Raw genomic sequence first — 18215 nt, 5'->3', positions numbered from 1 at the left:
ATAATCCAATTTAATGACATACATAGATGTTTGTTGTATTTATTATTAATTATTATTTTTAATATCAAACATTGTATCATTTTAAAATCAAGTTTTAAAAATATATTTTTTTAAAACGTTGTTAATCATAATAATATTATATTGCATTATATGATATTGTATTACATCTGATATAGAAAACATATTTATTAAAATATTTCCAAATGTATTAAATTCAACTTTATTAAACTTAATTAAGTAAGCTCTTACTACAAATATACTAACTAATTCATTTTTATAGTATTACATTTTATTATATAAATATGTAATGTAGCATCTAAATGCACAATATAATAATATTGTGTATGCAATATTATATGTTGCTATGAAATGTTTTTTATTTTACTTAGCATTTCAGTTTGAAAATGATGTAATGGTGACTGCACATAAATAACTTCAAAGATATATAATATAATCTGTCTAATATCAATATTCAAGCCTATATAACAATCTGACACATATATTTTATAGTCTATTACTTTAGTTTTATTTTCAAGAAAATAAAACCTTATTTTACACAAAAGAGGATCTGAAACCAATTCAACAATAGATCTCCATGTGATTCCTCTTAACTTACCCCCTTGAACCACCTGAGAGTTATTATACAGTTGCAAAAAAAGTATGTGAACCCTTTGGAATTACCTGGATATCTGCATAAGTTGGTCATAAAATGGAGGAAGCCACTGCTGTCCAGAAAAAACATTGCTGCACGTTTGAAGTTTGCAAAAGAGCACCTGGATGTTCCAAAATATTCTGTGGACAGATGAAACCAAAGTTGAGTTGTTTGGAAGGAACACACAATGCTATGTGTGGAGAAAAAAAGGCACTGCACACCCACATCAAAACCTCATCCCAACTGTGAAGTATGGTGGAGGGAGCATCATGGTTTGGGGCTGCTTTGCTGCCTCAGGGCCTGGACAGATTGCCATCATCGACGGAAAAATGAATTCTCAAGTTTATCAAGACATTTTGCTGGAGAACTTAAGGCCATCTGTCCACCAATTGAAGCTCAACAGAAGATGGGTGATGCAACAGGAGAACGACCCAAAGCACAGAAGTAAATCAACAACAGCATGGCTTCAACAGAAGAAAATACGCCTTCTGGAGTGGCCCAGTCAGAGTCCTGACCTCAACCCAATTGAGATGCTGTGGCATGACCTCAAGAGAGCGATTCACACCAGCAATCCCAAGAATATTGCTGAACTGAAACAGTTTTGTAAAGAGGAATGGTCCAAAATTCCTCCTGACCGTTGTGCAGGTCTGATATGCAACTATAGGAAACGTTTGGTTGAGGTTATTGCTGCCAAAGGAGGGTAAACCAGTTATTAAATCCAAGGGTTCACATACTTTTTCCACCCTGCACTGTGAATTTTTGCATGGTGTGTTCAATAAAAACATAAAAATATATAATTGTTTGTGTGGTTTTAGCGTAAGCAGACTGTGTTTGTCTATTGTTGTGACTTAGATGAAGATCAGAACACATTTTATGACCAATTTATGAAGAAATCCAGGTAGTTCCAAAGGGTTCACATACTTTTTCTTGCAACTGTCGATAAAACTGTTTATTTCAGGGTTTCACATAATTATATTCTTTTATTTTAAGAGTTTTAAAACAGGAAACTCTGTATACTATGTTTGTAGTCTGAAGATATTTAATTTGCATTGAATATAGACTATGCAAATCCAATGTAGACACGGCATGCAGAAGAAGTTATAATATTCCATTGACTCCTGGTTCGAGAACACTGGGTGCTTAAACATTCATACAACCCATTTTCTGTGTGGAGCACATATGTTCTTTTTAGGTCATTATCTCCCACAAAAAAAGACATATGCTGATCATAAGTATAAGCCTCGACATATGTTATCATCCAAATCTGTGAGCACTTCCCTTTACTGATATTGAGGGGGAGCTGTTAGTGGTAAACGAAACTTAGATCTAAAGTCATGCATAGCAGCCTTTGAGGCTGTACAGTAATGCTTTGAAAGTGAGAATAAATTAAGCGTACATCATGTTTTGAACAATCTTTTTTCCTGCAGCTGTTGATGGCACTGTGAAGTGAAGGCAGGTAGCAGTCAGTCAGTAGGCCTACTGTCAACCTGGAGCTCTTCAAACAATGAACTATGCTAACAGCTGAAAGTGCTTTCTGCTGTTATTACTAGTGACTGGGATTAAAGTTGAAGAACCAGCTCTATTTATCAACTTTCAGCCACATTAAAGGATGGAAAGTACTATTTATAGTACACATTTTAGGTAGGCTCATAATACTTCAGTATCCTATTTCCATCAGAGGCAAACAATGTATTTTTTAAATCACTTAATTTATTGGGTTGAACAGAATAGAATAGGATTCATTCGTTATAATTTTACAAAATATATTTCTAATTTTATAAATTCACTTATTTAATATTATAAGTGATGTTAGTGTTCATGTTATAGGTACACAACATAGGAAATTAAGCAGCAATCCTGCATTATACACCAAACAGTAATACAAAAAAGGAGACACATGTTACCCATGTTACTTACCGTGAGTATTTATGTTTATTTTAATAATATTCATTTTAATAACTTAAAGCTGTCTTCCATACTGGGCCGTTTCAGTGTTCAGCGCAGTTTCCACTCGGAACTATTTTGATAGTGCGCATGTGCAGCCGGTGCATCAACACAGCTGCATCCGGTTGCACTGCTGCACAGAATTTAGCTGCTATTTCTTTTTTCTGCGGCTTTCTTTCACTCTAACCGACCCCAGAGAATGTACCCATTTACGTTAGACGCCTTAACGTCTTATTTAACCATAAAGTGAAACATGGTGCCGTTGAAGAGAAGGAAAGTCTCCTCAGGTGCTGGGAAAACTGGGAATACTTGGAGTGGAGTACCTGCCAAATTCCCTCAGGTGGTTTTATTCCTGTTGGAAAGGAAAATGGGAGCCAGTCGAAGAGCATTTCTCTCTCAGCTCGGTCAAAAGAAAGGATTTCAGGTGGAGGAGTTGTTCAGGTAAGATAAAAATAAATAAAGTGTCTAGTACGATTGAGAAAAACAGTGAAGAACAGTAACTAAGTACATTTTGTCTTTAATAGCTGTGAGAATAAAATTAAAATTCTTCACTTGACTATTTACATTTTGAAGCTTATTTCTACTTCTAGTTGACAGCTTACATTTTTATACCAAATCAAGATTTGTATTGATTTCTTACAGCTTATATTTGAGAAGTGTTACTGATTAATCAATTTGATTGATTAAGTTGATTGACAGAAAATAAAGTTTCAACTATTGAGATTGCCTTTATTCAACTTGTTCAGCTTTACAAGAAGATTTTGTAAAGGATTTTGTATTACTTTTTTAGTTTTTCATAATCCATTTATATATCCAGGGGTGATTTGTCTGCATTGAGCGCTTTTACTTTTAAGTCAGCTTACACACTCTCATACATTGATGATAAGCGACCATGAATTGTTCAAAAGCTTGTACGTAAACGTGTATTTTAATCTACATTCCCCGGGCTTTCCAAAAAGTCATTATAATCATTTATTGAATTGAGTGATTGAGTGCTGCCATGCTCTCACCTTTGGGTACAGTAGTGTCTTTGAATCACATGTTGAATATTGTGTATTCACAGTGAGAGCGTCACACATGTGATTTCTGAGAATAACTCTGGAGATGAGGTCAGGACGTGGCTGGGCTCACAAATTGGAGGTCAGTGCAGGACACCAGCTCTCCTTCTGGACATCAGCTGGTACACAGAGAGCATGAAGGCGGGACATCCTGTTGAAATCCTGGACAGACATAAACTACAGGTGCCTTTTTCTTTACTCACCTCAAGATATTTACTATCAGATGGCAGTCAAGAATTTCACTAAAATATTCCTGTTCCTTCCCTAACATTTTCAGCTCATAAAAGATGGCGTAACAAACCATACATTTAAAATGTATAAAATACAATTGCATTTTCTATCCTACCCATATTAATTTAAGTATTTGTCATGAATTGAAGTAAAAGTAAAGATAAGATAAGAGGTACTTTATTGGTCCCAAATTGGGACACTTTTATGTTGCAGCAGCATAAAAAACAACAAAAACAAAAGCGAGGCATTGCACATAGTAGAAATTAAAAAGTAGAAATAAACAATACTAGAATTTAGATTTTTTTATAAAAGTTCTCAGATGAATCCAGCTCTTGGTTTTTGGTTGTATTTGTGAAGCTGTTGAATCCCTCTGTCTTTAACAGGAGCAACAGGTTGAGGAATCGAAGGAGGTGGAGAGTATCGTACCGAGCTACGCCTGTCAGAGAAGGACCACTCTGGAGAACCACAACACCGTCTTCACTGTAATGTCCCCCAGCCAACACTTACAGTGGGGAAAAAAAGGATTTAGTCAGCCCCCAATTGTGCAAGTTCTCCCACTTAAAAAGATGAGAGGCCTGTAATTTTCATCCTATGTGTACCTCAACTATGAGAGACAAAATGAGAAAAAAAAAAAAATCCAGAAAATCACATTGTCTGATTTTTAAAGAATTTATTTGCAAATTATGGTGGAAAATAAGTATTTGGTCAATAACAAAAGTTCATCTCAATACTTTGTTGTATACCCTTTGTTGGCAATGACAGAGGTCAAACGTTTTCTGTAAGTCTTCACAAGGTTTTCACACACTGTTGCTGGTATTTTGGCCCATTCCTCCATGCAGATCTCCTCTAGAGCAGTGATGTTTTGGGGCTATTGCTGGGCAACACGGACTTTCAACTCCCTCTAAAGGTTTTTTTATGGGGTTGAGATCTGGAGACTGGCTAGGCCACTCCAGGACCTTGAAATGCTTCTTACGAAGCCACTCCTTCGTTGCCCGGGCGGTGTGTTTGGGATCATTGTCATGCTGAAAGACCCAGCCACGTTTCATCTTCAATGCCCTTGCTGATGGAATGAGGTTGTCACTCAAAATCTCACGATACATGGCCCCATTCATTCTTTCCTTTACACGGATCAGTCGTCCTGGTCCCTTTGCAGAAAAACAGCCCCAAAGCATGATGTTTCCACCCCAATGTTTCACAGTAGGTATGGTGTTCTTTGGATGCAACTCAGCATTCTTTCTCCTCCAAACACGTCTAGTTGAGTTTAGCAAACTTCAGACGGGCCTAGACATGTACTGGCTTAAGCAGGGGGACACGTCTGGCACTGCAGGATTTGAGTCCCTGGCGGCGTAGTGTGTTACTGATGGTAGCCTTTGTTACTTTGGTCCCAGCTCTCTGCAGGTCATTGACTAGGTCCCCCCGTGTGGTTCTGGGATTTTTGCTCACCGTTCTTGTGATCATTTTGACCCCACGGGGTGAGATCTTGCGTGGAGCCCCAGATCGAGGGAGATTATCAGTGGTCTTGTATGTCTTCCATTTTCTAATAATTGCTCCCACAGTTGATTTCTTCACACCAAGCTGCTTACCTATTGCAGATTCAGTCTTCCCAGCCTGGTGCAGTTCTACAATTTTGTTTCTGGTGTCCTTTGACAGCTCTTTGGTCTTGGCCATAGTGGAGTTTGGAGTTTGACTGTTTGAGGTTGTGGACAGGTGTCTTTTATACTGATAACGAGTTCAAACAGGTGCCATTAACACAGTTAACGAGTGGAGGACAGAGGAGGCTCTTAAAGAAGAAGTTACAGGTCTGTGAGAGCCAGAAATCTTGTTTGTTTGTAGGTGACCAAATACTTATTTTCCACCATCATTTGTAAATACATTCTTTAAAAATCAGACTATGTGATTTTCTGGATTTATTTTCTCATTTTGTCTCTCATAGTTGAGGTATACCTAGGATGAAAATTACAGGCCTCTCTCATCTTTGTAAGTGGGAGAACTTGCACAATTGGTGGCTGACTAAATACTTTTTTGCCCCACTGTATATTACACCTGTTGTTAGCTAAATGAAAACAGAAAACTGAGAGATTGAGGATGTGTTTTCTGTCTCAGGATGCGCTGTCTCTCCTGGCTGAAAGCGCTGAGCTCAGTGACGAGGACGGACGAGGCGTTGCGTTCCGACGAGCCGCCGCCGTGCTGAAGGCTCTCCACAGCCCGGTGACAGACCTGCTGCAGCTCAGAGGGCTGCCCTGTCTGGGAGGACATTCACTCAGAGTCATCAAAGTCAGTGGAAATATATCCCTTTAAATTAATATCTCCCTAATCACACTTAAACAAATATCTATTATTCATCTGTTTTTATTCTCTTTTCTTGCAGGACGTTTTGGAAAATGGAGCATCCAGTGAAGTGGAGTGTACAAAGCAGTCGGAGCGGTTTAAGGCACTGAAGGTATGTCAGCTGTTTGTTCCGTAAACCTTGTGCAGTTTTGTAGTTTATATGATTTTTTGGATCTATATTATAAATTAAAGGGTCACCAGATTATTAAAGAAAGAAAAGTTTTAGGAAAGATTTCTCTTAAATTGTTAGCTTTTTCTTGTGAAATATGTCATAACTTGACCTCTTAAGGCTCTAAAAAGCCTTCAAATTAAACAATACATTTTCACTTGAATGGCTCACAGGTCTTGCCTCTGAGAAGAAGCAACACAAATAAGAAAATGCTATTATATTTTATTCTATTATTCTTTAATTCACTATTCTTCCAAATGTGTGACAGCTTACATTAAGATGTCTTCTTAAACAGTTCCTTGTGCTACAGTAGCTAGTTTTACTTGCTATTAACATTATTTATTACACTCTCTTGGGAAAAATAGATTAATAAACAACACATGGCGAATTTATTTTCTAATATTTGTACCATTTCCCAAAACTCAGTGACATTTCCAAATAAATATCTGAGTGATCCACATCCAATGATTCACACTCTCCAACATGGATCTCATTTCCTCTCCAGCACCACCTAGTGGCTCTACACTGGATCAGACTGGTTTTATTATCCTCTTTTTAGTCATGTTTTATAGATATAATCTTAACTCAATCTCAGTATAACTTTTCTTTAATACATTAGCCAAAAGTGAAAAAGCTGCTGAAATTCTATAAAACAACTTCAACACACACACACACACACACACACACACACACACACACACACACACACACACACACACTCTTATAATTTAACAAACTGTTAAAGTGATCAATAACCTATTAAGGTTACCAATGATTCTGATGTTATGTTGCTTAATGACATTTTTTAATAGTATTTGTTACTCGCTCAAATCCTGATTTGTATTCCACAGTTTCATTTTTATATCATGATGTGTTTCAGGTGTTAACAGGTATTTTTGGGGTTGGATCAAAAACAGCAGAGAGATGGATCAGAGAGGGGATACACAGCCTTCCTCAGTTACAGGACTCCGCACACACTCTCAATAGAGCTCAACAAGCAGGTGTGTGTCCCGATGCCCATGTATTCATTCACATTGTATTTCATCTTGTTTCTCCTCAAAGTAATATACTGTCTTCCCTAAGGTCTGGAGCACTATGATGACCTCAACCAGCCGGTCACTAAGGCAGAGGGTGACGCCATCGGAGAGATTGTGGCTAAAGCTGTCATGTCTGTGTTGCCAGGGGTACAGATTACTCTGATAGGAGGTTTCAGGAGGTAGATATTATCCCATTGTCTTGTTTTTGAGATTTCAGAAGTTCAAACATATTAAATCAAGAAAAAAATAACTACTGACGCTCTCCAGAGGGAAGCTGACAGGCCATGATGTGGACTTCCTGATAACACACCCAGAGAAGGGCAGAGAGGTGGGGCTGATGCCTAAAGTCGTGTCCTGGTTGGAATCAAAGGTAAACCCTGAGTCAGTGCATTTTTTAAGATGACTTTTTGACAACCTGAAGTTATTTTAACCACATTTTCACTGCTCAAATGTTACAAATATAGTTTTCTGTCTCTCCAGGGTTTCTTGTTGTACCAGAAAACTACAAGAAACTCTTACCTGGAGTCAAAGGACGGTCCTGCTCGGCCTTCCTCCAACATGGACCGCTTCGAGAGGTGTTTCTCCATCTTTAAACTGCCTGAGGATGCGAAACAAGGAACAACACAAACAGAGACACTGACAGAAGATACACCTGAGGACACATGTCGTCTTACAACCCCCTCGTTGGTTAAAGATGAAGGAAGTGAGTCGACAAAACGTGCACATCTCAAACCATGGAGAGCGGTCAGAGTGGACCTGGTGGTGTCGCCCATCAGCCAGTTTGCTTTTGCTCTGCTGGGCTGGACCGGATCAAAGGTGACTTTTTGATATATTATGCAGGATAAATATTGCAAGTGAAGTCCTTCCACTGAGTCTTAATTCTCTGCAGTTGTTTGAGAGAGAGCTGCGACGCTGGGCGGGGCACGAGAAGGCCATGTCTCTGAGCAGCCACGCTCTTTACGATAACACACAGGTAAACACCTCTAATACACCATTTAACACGTTTTGTTGGCGTTTTGGGGGGTAAATGAATAGCAATGCATGTTTGTATTTTTACAGAGCAAGTACCTGAGAGCTTCATCAGAGGAGGAGATTTTTGCTCATCTCGGTCTGGAGTACATCCCTCCGTCAGAGAGAAACGCCTGACCGGAGCTGAGGATGTCCTGCAGGAGGAACCAGCAGGTACCATGTGAGGGTCATACCTGCGGAGAGTGGGGGGGTTAATGCAGTATCAGCTGGTGGTTCAGCCCAAAAGACAGAACTGAACGGGGCTCTATTGATGCAGTAATGTTGCTCCAGTATCCATGATTATTAGGTAACTAAATCCATGACTGATTCCAAAATAATACCATTTTATAACTATAAAATTTTAGATCTCTGAAAAGCTACCATCAACTATTTTATCCACGGTCACCACAATCGCAGCGTTTGAAAACGCAAGAAGATGGAATATGAAAAATATGATGAAGGAATGCAGAACATTTTCCCTCATAACTTTTTACCGGATTAAAAATGTAACTTTTTTGTTCGTCAACGTGAAATTTTGTGTGCGGATTCCTCAGTGTTGCCGTCCCGCTGCTCCGCTGAACTGGCCTCTAAAAATGCATAAGAGTAGCTGCGTTTTTATGGCCTTTTATTGGCTTTTTTTTGCCCTGTTTGCACATTAATATGAACTGAATTCCAGAAATTGAATTTTGAAGCAATATTTGCACTGTAGGGAACCTGTGTTAGTGGACTAGTCAATTCGGCTTAGACTAATACAGTGTAGTACAGCAGTCCTTTAATAAATCACCTACGAAGGCAATGCTTTTCAGTTTGTGTTAAAACGGTTTTAGAGGGATGTTTATTCAACGTTATGATCATTTTGGATGCATTTTGTTTTAGCTGTAGTTCTGGCAAAGGAGTGACCGCATCCTAAATTAAAATGTTTAAAAATGATATATAATAAATGCTCTGATCTTGCTGCTTGCTGAAGAAGGTATTTGTTATAAGCTGCTGAACTGTACAATCTGTTCTTAATATAAATCCAATGAAAAGACAACAATGTGAACCTCATGGTGGCGCTAGAGGAAAAGTCAGGGGCTGCTTCCTCAATAACATGTTATTTAAATGCATGAGATAGTTTGGTCTGGACCAAATGGGTCGACCAAGTGACTAATATAGGGGAGTTTTTATATAATTTTATTTTCTCAAAAGAACAAAGAAAGCTGCTCCTGTTCGATAAAGACAGATATGGTTAATGCAGTCAAAGTGTGATGGGAATACATCTGCAACCCAGCTGAAGATAATGTTAAAAAAGAAACAGGATAACAGTTTGACCTGATCAAACACCAACAGAGCTGAACATCGAAACATGCTATCTGTCGTTTGACAAGGAAATACAGATTTCAAGATTTCTTTTCTTTCATATCTGTACAACTCGTGTTCTTCTTATACAGAGTGACAGGATATTTTACCATCCTGTCTTTGTAAAGTGTTCAAGGAACATTTCCCCACAGACACACCTGTGTGCTACTGATCTGTATTCTACAACGTCTGTTCCAAAAGAAAGCCACACAGCAGAGAGACCACAAGTGATCTCCGGGAAAAGAACAGGAAGTCAGTGACAATATATTAAAAAAATATGTTATGCTGCTTCATACTGCTACTCCACTTCATATCAGGGGGAATATTATCTTTACTACACAACCTTTTTCTAAAGCTACAGTCACTGGCATCGTTTGAGTTAATATGGAGATTTTACATTAAGAAACCTGCTTTTAAAATACAACATACATATAAAGAATAAGCCAGTGGTTCCCAAACGTTTAGAGTGTGATGATATGTCTATGATTTGTTAACAGAGAGTCAGACAGTCAGAAATCAACGAGGTGGAGTAACCGTTCAATAAAGGACAAAATGTGAATACAAATGTATCATATCTTCTCTCTTCTCATTAACCAACTTCTGATCCCTCAGATTTAACTGGTGACCCTCTAGGTTGAAAACATTTGAACTAAACTAGCTAACTTGTACTCAAAGTAGTTAAAACTAGCTGACCAGAGCCGCTACAACTGAGAAATGTTAATCTAAAATGTATCCATCTAATGTCACATAAAACCAGTCACAAGAAGTACTTTACTGCAGAATGAGTACATTTACTGCGGATATTTCAGGGATATTGTGGTGAAAATACTTATATATATATATATATGTATACCTAGGGCGAGTTTAAATGCAGGACTTTCACTTTTATCCGCATACTTTTAAATAGCAGTATTGTTACTTTAACTTTAATAAAGGATCTGAGTAATTTTTCCACCACTGTGTTCCTTACATTGTTTTCTGTTTGAGTGTTACTCTTGTGTTTTTATGCAGGAAAATCTTAACTATAAATAGTACTTAAAATGTTAATAGCATATTAAACGTATATAAAATAAATCACTTCTAATAAAAAAAGACGTATATGTTTTTTCTAGGAGATCTATTTCAATATTGATCTGAAATGATAAGTCATACATCCTTCCTTCACAGTTGGCTTAATTTCCATTTCCACAACCGGCCTCCCCTCTGTTCTCACAGAAGCCCAGACTGGCAGTCCCCTCCTGCAGGACAATGTCTCTCATGTCTGTCCTTCTCCCTCAGGAACTTTTGGTTCACACATACGGTGTCAAAAACAGAGATGTGTCAATGGTGAGGCAGGAACATTGCAAATAAATCCCTTTTTACCTTCGTACTGCATTTCCAACTACCAGCACACTGTGTTTCACACTGTGTTTACATTTCATACAACCTAATCGTGTTCAAAAAATAAAATAAGATCATGGGAAGAAGTGTGTACCCATGTCAAAGAGAGTGGATGTGAGAGGAGACAGAGGTGTGAGCACTGACACAGCCTTTGATGTTAAACTGGTATTTAGAGGTTAATGAGGCTGTTAGGAAGAGGTGAAGGAAACGCCTGCGAGTTCACACTACCACTCTCACACACACACACACACACACACACACACACACACACACACAGGAATATATCTGCGCTAAATGAAGATCTCTGTCATACAAAACCTGAAGGACAAGACTGTATCAAAGGGATAATTTATTTAAATGTATTTCCCAAATGAAATACATGTCAAAGAACAAAAGTGCAGGGTTATTCAGATCCCTTTCTAAAGTAAAACACGCCAAACCAATTTAACTTTAGAATAATAGTATTATCAGAAAATATACATGAAGCATCAGCAGTTAAAATACACATTCTGCAAAGTAGTAAAATGTCTCAGATTCTGTGGCAAATTTAAAAGAGTGTTAATACTGATAAAGGGTGACCAGATAAACCTAATGGGTGGTGGGATGATTAAAGGAGAGGAGAGAAAAAAAGAAACAGAAATCTGTTTTATTTCTTTTGTTGGAATATTGGATCATGTTCTCAGTTTGAACCCAGAAACAGTTATTCGAGTGAAATTTGGAGCACATTTTAAATATGACAGCCAAACACACAGACTGTTTGTAAGAGGTCACAAGCCAAACGTTTGGACACCACTGGTGTAATCCCGCATTTATTTGATATTTTATTTATATACCTTTTATATCTTTGAAAAAGACGTAGCTATATCTGTCAAAAACAAAACAGTGGAGTAGAAATATAAAGTATCCTAACAAAAAAAGAAGAACAAATAGTTTAAATGTAATTGCGAGGTAGTAATCATTTCACATTTCTTAAAATCAAACAAAACCGAAACAATTTTAAACCAAATTTAATTTCGCTCAAGGGTTTCTGCACAATCTGTGTTTACATCTGTTTCTGTCTGTTGTGCTCAAACACAAGACTTAGTGTGTGCATATTCAACATTTACTTGGATATACATGAACACAACAGGCCAATAAAACGGATAGTAATCCTGACTGTGCGTGTGTGTTTGTTTGTTTGTTTGTGTGTGTAAATGCTCCTTATCCGTGCAGAGGGGGTCCCGTCCTCCCGGCCCCAGTCCCAGGCTGCTGCTGTCTGTGGGGTAACGGTCTCCTGCTGGGCCCCTCTTTGATTGGCTCCATTCAGACCCTTTCATCTCTAATGGGCCTGTTTGCTGCTCTGTTATGGACACAAACACACCTCGAGCCCCCCGGGGCGCTGAGCAGCAGACCAGGGGGAGACACATGTCCCAACATGGTGGTCACATCTCTGCATACATCAGCTTATATCTCCGTCTTTATCAGTTTCCTATTGAAAGAGTCCCAAATAAATATCAGTTGAACTCTTCTTTATTATAGCAGTTTGAAAGGACAACACCGCTGATGATCTTAATTTTCTCATTTCCGACAAATCCCATAAAAACATCTATGTGTTAGTTTGTCTCTACATTCTAATTTCCTGTCTGAGGCTCCCAGCTCCAAGCCTTTTGGTTCCTACTTAAGACGAAGTCAATGTTAAGTGTCTTTTGCAAATGAGTTATCTTAGTATATATTTGTTCGATTCAAATGTACGAACTATTACGCTTCACAAGTAAATCATAAATCCCCTTAAATTCATTCCTAACATTTCTTTAAAACACATGTTTCTTTCATTTAATTTCTTGACTACATGGTCCACAATTTATCATTTTAAATCTATATACTTTACTTTACTCTTTGCTCTTTTCCTTTCTTTGAAATAATTAGAAAGCTGTGTGATGAAGTCCCCTTTAACGTAGCTTAAAACAAATAGTAAACGATAATTAACAATAACACTCTTTTCCTTTTTGTGTTTTTAAAATGTAAAACATTTATTTTGACAGGAAGAAGAATAAATAAATGATTTACGGCCTTATCCTGTTGCACTTTAGCCCAAATGTGCATAAAAAACCAGAACAAAACCTGAAATTTACAAATAAAATGTGTCTGTTTCTGATGCTGAATGGATTCCTCTATGCAGATGAGGGTGGTGATGACGCCCAATAATCATTGATCTCCATTGCCGGCAGTCTCCAGCAGTTGCCCGCCCTGTCTGTAACACAGTCAGTTAAGGCCTCTTCCCCTGTCCCATTGATCCCTATCACCCTCTTCAAAGGCTCCCAGGGCTTTGATGGGGCCAGTGAGACAGGTCCTGCTGGACGAGCAGGCACAGCGACTCCCCTCTTCAAATGGGACAGTGAGGCTTGTCTTGTTTTGAGATTGTGACATTTAAATGTATCCCTAAAATCCAGGATCTGGTGGCTGCGCTGTGACGGTAATAGTGTATATCCCAAAACCCCTCAAATGTAAACTAACGTCTGTCTTGAATGGTGGACTTAGTGATTGCAGAGTGACAGATTTGAATAGATTTAAAGGTTTCATTCCTACAATTTGATCTCAAATTAAACCACAACTGCTGTACTTTTTAGTCATCTCGCCGTCATTAGGGAATCTATTTATTTCCTTGTATACAGTTAACATCAACAACACAACACTCTTTTTATTTTCACGAAACACACATTTACATGAGAAATATTAATGACCATACATACAATAATGCAAACAATGTTTCAGAATAATCATGAGCTCATACTAAACCAATCAACCAATACAATTACAAATATATTGAAATGACTCCATTTGAAGTCAAAATACAGACGTTTTAACAGCCACATTTAAACTGTTATTCTATATCAACCATGTAGGGAAATGTCTCAACCCTTAGGTTACTCAAGCATCTGTAACAGCAATTCCGAACTAGACCCTAAGTTTCAATTAATTTTCTTTTGCTGATTTAATTGGCATTTAGGTCAACTTACTGATGTCAAAGGTGATAAAACAAAAACTCTCTATTGTATTGTAAAATGGTTATCTAAAATAAAGTACTTATTAGTATGAATAAAGAGGGTTAATTAGTTCAACAAAAGGAAAAAGTAGCTAGACAAAGTTATGTTCAAGAACCTCAAACTAATTGGTCACTTTTGGCCATTGACTCTGCAAGAGCCAGAAGAATGTATCCCATTTGCTATCAATAAAGTGCATCTATCTTAGATAGCACTCACAACAAGAGTTGCAGAAAAATGAGCGGCAGGTGATTGGTACAGTTAAAAGTTCAAAGGGGTCCTGATCATTTGTTGTCTCTACGTCACCTCCATCGCTGCCCCTCCGTCTGTCTGTGCTTTAATGGTGTGGATGGGTATCAGTGACCGCTTGCTCTACCTTGTCATCTCCCATCATGCCCTGTGACATGCAGGTCTGCAGGTCTTTGATGTTACAGACAGGCAGACAGATGGAAAAGCAGACAGACAGGCGAGAAGACAGGAGACAACACTGCAACATCCACAGATACCAATATCAATCAATATTAAGTCTGCAGCTTTCATATTTTATAAACTGATCACGTTTAAGAAACACATTCATCGGCAAGGTTAATTTGAACGTGAGGATGTCAAACATTTTTTCCTGTAAAACATCTGCACATTTACTTGAGTGGGATTTCATAATGCAGGACACCTACAGTCACCACTGTTTTTGCCATATTTTTCATAATAATAATAATAATAATAATAATAAAGTGACATCATTGAGCAGCTAGAATCAAATGCTGCTTGAACATTAATGTATCAGTAATATAATGTTGAGTATAAAATCAGTCAAATGGGGAATTTTGACTTGTGTTACTATACAAAGTAAATGTCACTGATATTTTTACTGTAACATTATTTTGAATGCAGGACCTAGTATCGCTACTTTTATTTAAGAAGAGGATCTGAGTAATTCCACATCTTTAAACCCTGTTTAGAACCAAAAACTCAGAAGGAAATTGTAATATTGGATGGGAACATATAATTATCAAAGGATGTAAAACATATTAAATATGAATACTTCCACAAAGTATTTGAGGAAGTATTCAAATTCTTTATTTCGTGAAAAGTACTGAGAATGTTTCTAAACTAAAGTAATGGCTACACAAGTGATATATGATTACTTTAGATTTGTATTACTTATTTAGTTTATTGACGTGTAGTATCATGTTGCTAAAATTTGGTAAAAAGTATATTAACTAATTAATGTTGCTATTAATTCAGTGTATTCTGCATGGAATGACATACTAAGTAGACTGACACCACTTTAATACCAGAGTCAGTGTATCAGTTCTGATCATCTTCTGAGTATATTTTTAATGTGGAGTACTCAAGCTGAGCCGATATGAAGAGGTCTTATGGTGTCCTGTCTCGTGTTGGTTGTGTTGGTATCAAAGCGCAGAGCCTCTTTGAAGTGTCTCTGGGATGAGCTGTTAGCACCGCGGCTCTCCAATGCGCTCCTCTCCGCTTCGCGCACAGACGGCGCGTCTGGAGGCGAGGAGATACCGGCCCGAGCACTCTCATTATCCTATCAATGGCACCGTTACGTGATTGACCCGATTAACCCTTTACACCCACAAATTGTTTGGCCCACGCACCATTTGCACACAAAACAGCGCCGGGCTGCCTGCCGTTTTACGCGGAGACAGACTCGGGTCCATGCAGGTGACTTCAAATGTGGGATCATCCTCTGCAGATAGTTAATTATCAGTCACTTTAACTTGATCCCCAAATCCCCATTTTAGCATTGAAAGTGACACAATGGTTTAAGATGATCTGAAGCTCTGCAGAGTAGGTTATTACCATTATGTATAGGAAGTACTTTACAGCTACTCTTACTTAAGTAAAGGATCAGAGTACTTACCACCACTGCACTTAATGTCATGAAACTGGATATCAAACTTTACAATATGTCTGTAGTTTTGCCACTGTGGTTACATTTTTAACTAGATTAAATAACATAAAGGTATTTCTGATGACATAATTCATGTATTATTATTATTATTATTATTATAATATATCCTTGTAGGAAATTAGTGTCCTTTTCGCCCAAAACACTCAAATGTAACACATTAGTACAAGTTATAATAATTGAATACAGTCATGAAGTGAAAAAGGAGTTTACAGAGGTTTGTAATGGAGGACTTTTATCAGGACATTTTACAATTTGTAACTTAAATTATGACAGTAAGTCCTAAATACTAGTACTCAGTACTCGGAAATCTGTGTTTTATGTGTTAAATATGAGGTTTATATAGAGTCTTGCTTCATGTAGTTCTTTAACTTCTATAAAGGTCTGTTTCTACTTCCACAACACTACACATATCATATTTATTGTGATGAGTGATCATCGTAGGATCATTTACCTTAATCCTGATCAATAAAAAATAAATATAATCTAAAAACCTGTCACAGGTTAATCTTTTGTTATCACGTCATATCAGACAGTTTGCCTTTAATCTATGGGATCATCCTTGATTAGCCATTGCTGTTAAATTAAACCACTCACTGCTTGTTATGTTGCTTGTTAAGACAAATGTTAAGTAATGACTGGAGGACCAGTTAAGCACTCTATGAACATTGAAGTATGATTAATGATAAGAAATATCATCATCAGGGATGTAGCTATAATGATTTTTTTATTTTCAATGAATCTCCAGAAACATTTTCTTTTTAAATCAGCACAAGGATTATCCTAAACCAATTCTATATTCTTCACTTTGATGAACATTGGGTGTGATTTGCCAGAATTATTTATTACATTCTCAGTCAGACTTCTCTGTTGGACCAATAGCTTAAACCAATATATATTATACACAAAGAAAGCATAAGCCCTTGATTTAGCTTTTTACAACCAACAGACATTTCTGCTTTAAAAATGACTGACATTCCCTTTAATCCATTCAGTTTTACTTATGTAAGTTTACAAGAAATGTCAGGTGACAGAAAAAACATATCTTAGACCGTTAGAGACCCAGTACAGTGATTTTTAAATATCAAACTGAAACTGTCAACGTGAGGGGGGGGGGGGGGGGTTATTTATTTACAGTAAGGACTGGGTTGTGGAGGAGATGGAGACAGTTTGGGGTGAGGTGAGTCTATTATCTTTTTTGGAGGCAGGAAGGAGGGGAGGTGGCAGGGGGGGGTCCTTCCCAGACTCACTGGAGCCTTGTTGTAACAGCCTCATTGAGACTGAATGAGACATCTTAATTACTCCAGTTGTGAAAACTAAAGGAGGGGAGGGTGGGAGGGACGGGAGGATGTGTGCTTTGATCTTGGAGCTGAGGGAGTTTGAAGCCTCCTATAAATACAGACAGGCTCTGATAAGAGGGCCAGTTAAAACTCTCAGGACAGACCAGCACACCTTCCTCTGCACCCAGGACTCAAAACCTGCTTTCACCAAATACAAGGATTTACTCTTTTCCAGGACAAAACTTCAACACTGCAGCCATGAGAGGACAGTTTTCCATCGAGTGGATGGCCCAGAGCAGCCAGTCCTCCGGCACAGAGAGCTCAGCCTCTGGACCCGCCGCCTGTGGGACTCATTCAGAGAGTCTGCCGGGCTTTTACTGCAGGCAGAAGTCAGAAAATGGACCCGAGCAGCAAGAAACCAGAAACCAGGGCCTCAATTCAATCAGTCTACAGCACCAAACCTCCCACAATAATCAAGGTATGTTCAGTCCAGCCATGAGAAGTTATGTGTTAACTTGAGTTTTCCCATGTTATGCCACTCTATAATTCTACTTCTATACATTTAAGGCAAAACATGTGTGTAATACCCCCATACAAACTGTAAGTTCATCTTATAAACATGTAATAAGACAGTGTGATGTTAAACAGGTATAAGGATATGTTGAATGTTTATGAATGTGCCAAGTTGGTCTGCGAGGATAGCATTTTTTTATGATATTAAAACTATTTTAACAGATTTCATATCTTATTTTTATAGAAACCAGGATTTATATTTCTTAACAAACACATTAATAAGGATCTAAATGCGATAACAACTGCAGAAACATTTTAAATGCA

General features: G+C 37.9%; 1 protein-coding gene across 4 annotated transcripts; it reads left to right on the top strand.

Moving 5' to 3' along the window:
* The first annotated feature begins 2656 nt into the window (after positions 1-2656).
* polm (polymerase (DNA directed), mu) lies at positions 2657-17750 on the top strand. 4 transcript variants are annotated; one of them, XM_079660700.1, is made up of 12 exons: positions 2657-3037; positions 3660-3837; positions 4269-4367; positions 5989-6159; positions 6254-6325; positions 7263-7383; positions 7466-7598; positions 7687-7789; positions 7900-8235; positions 8309-8392; positions 8479-8601; positions 17614-17750. In XM_079660700.1, exons 1-11 carry the CDS (start codon positions 2850-2852, stop codon positions 8563-8565), a joined length of 1572 nt encoding a protein of 523 aa, XP_079516826.1. In that variant the 5' UTR covers positions 2657-2849; the 3' UTR covers positions 8566-8601; positions 17614-17750. The 4 variants fall into 4 exon arrangements, with proteins under 4 accessions (XP_079516826.1, XP_079516828.1, XP_079516827.1 ...); XM_079660702.1 differs by lacking the exon at positions 17614-17750 and adding an exon at positions 12358-17202; XM_079660701.1 differs by lacking the exon at positions 17614-17750 and adding an exon at positions 10933-12290.
* Positions 17751-18215: the final 465 nt, after the last annotated feature.

The sequence above is a fragment of the Notothenia rossii genome (assembly GCF_949606895.1).
Source record: "Notothenia rossii genome assembly, chromosome: 11".
NCBI classification, from domain to species: domain Eukaryota; kingdom Metazoa; phylum Chordata; class Actinopteri; order Perciformes; family Nototheniidae; genus Notothenia; species Notothenia rossii.
The sequence above is the reverse complement of the archived record's forward strand: the minus strand, read 5'-3'. Positions and strand labels throughout refer to the sequence as shown.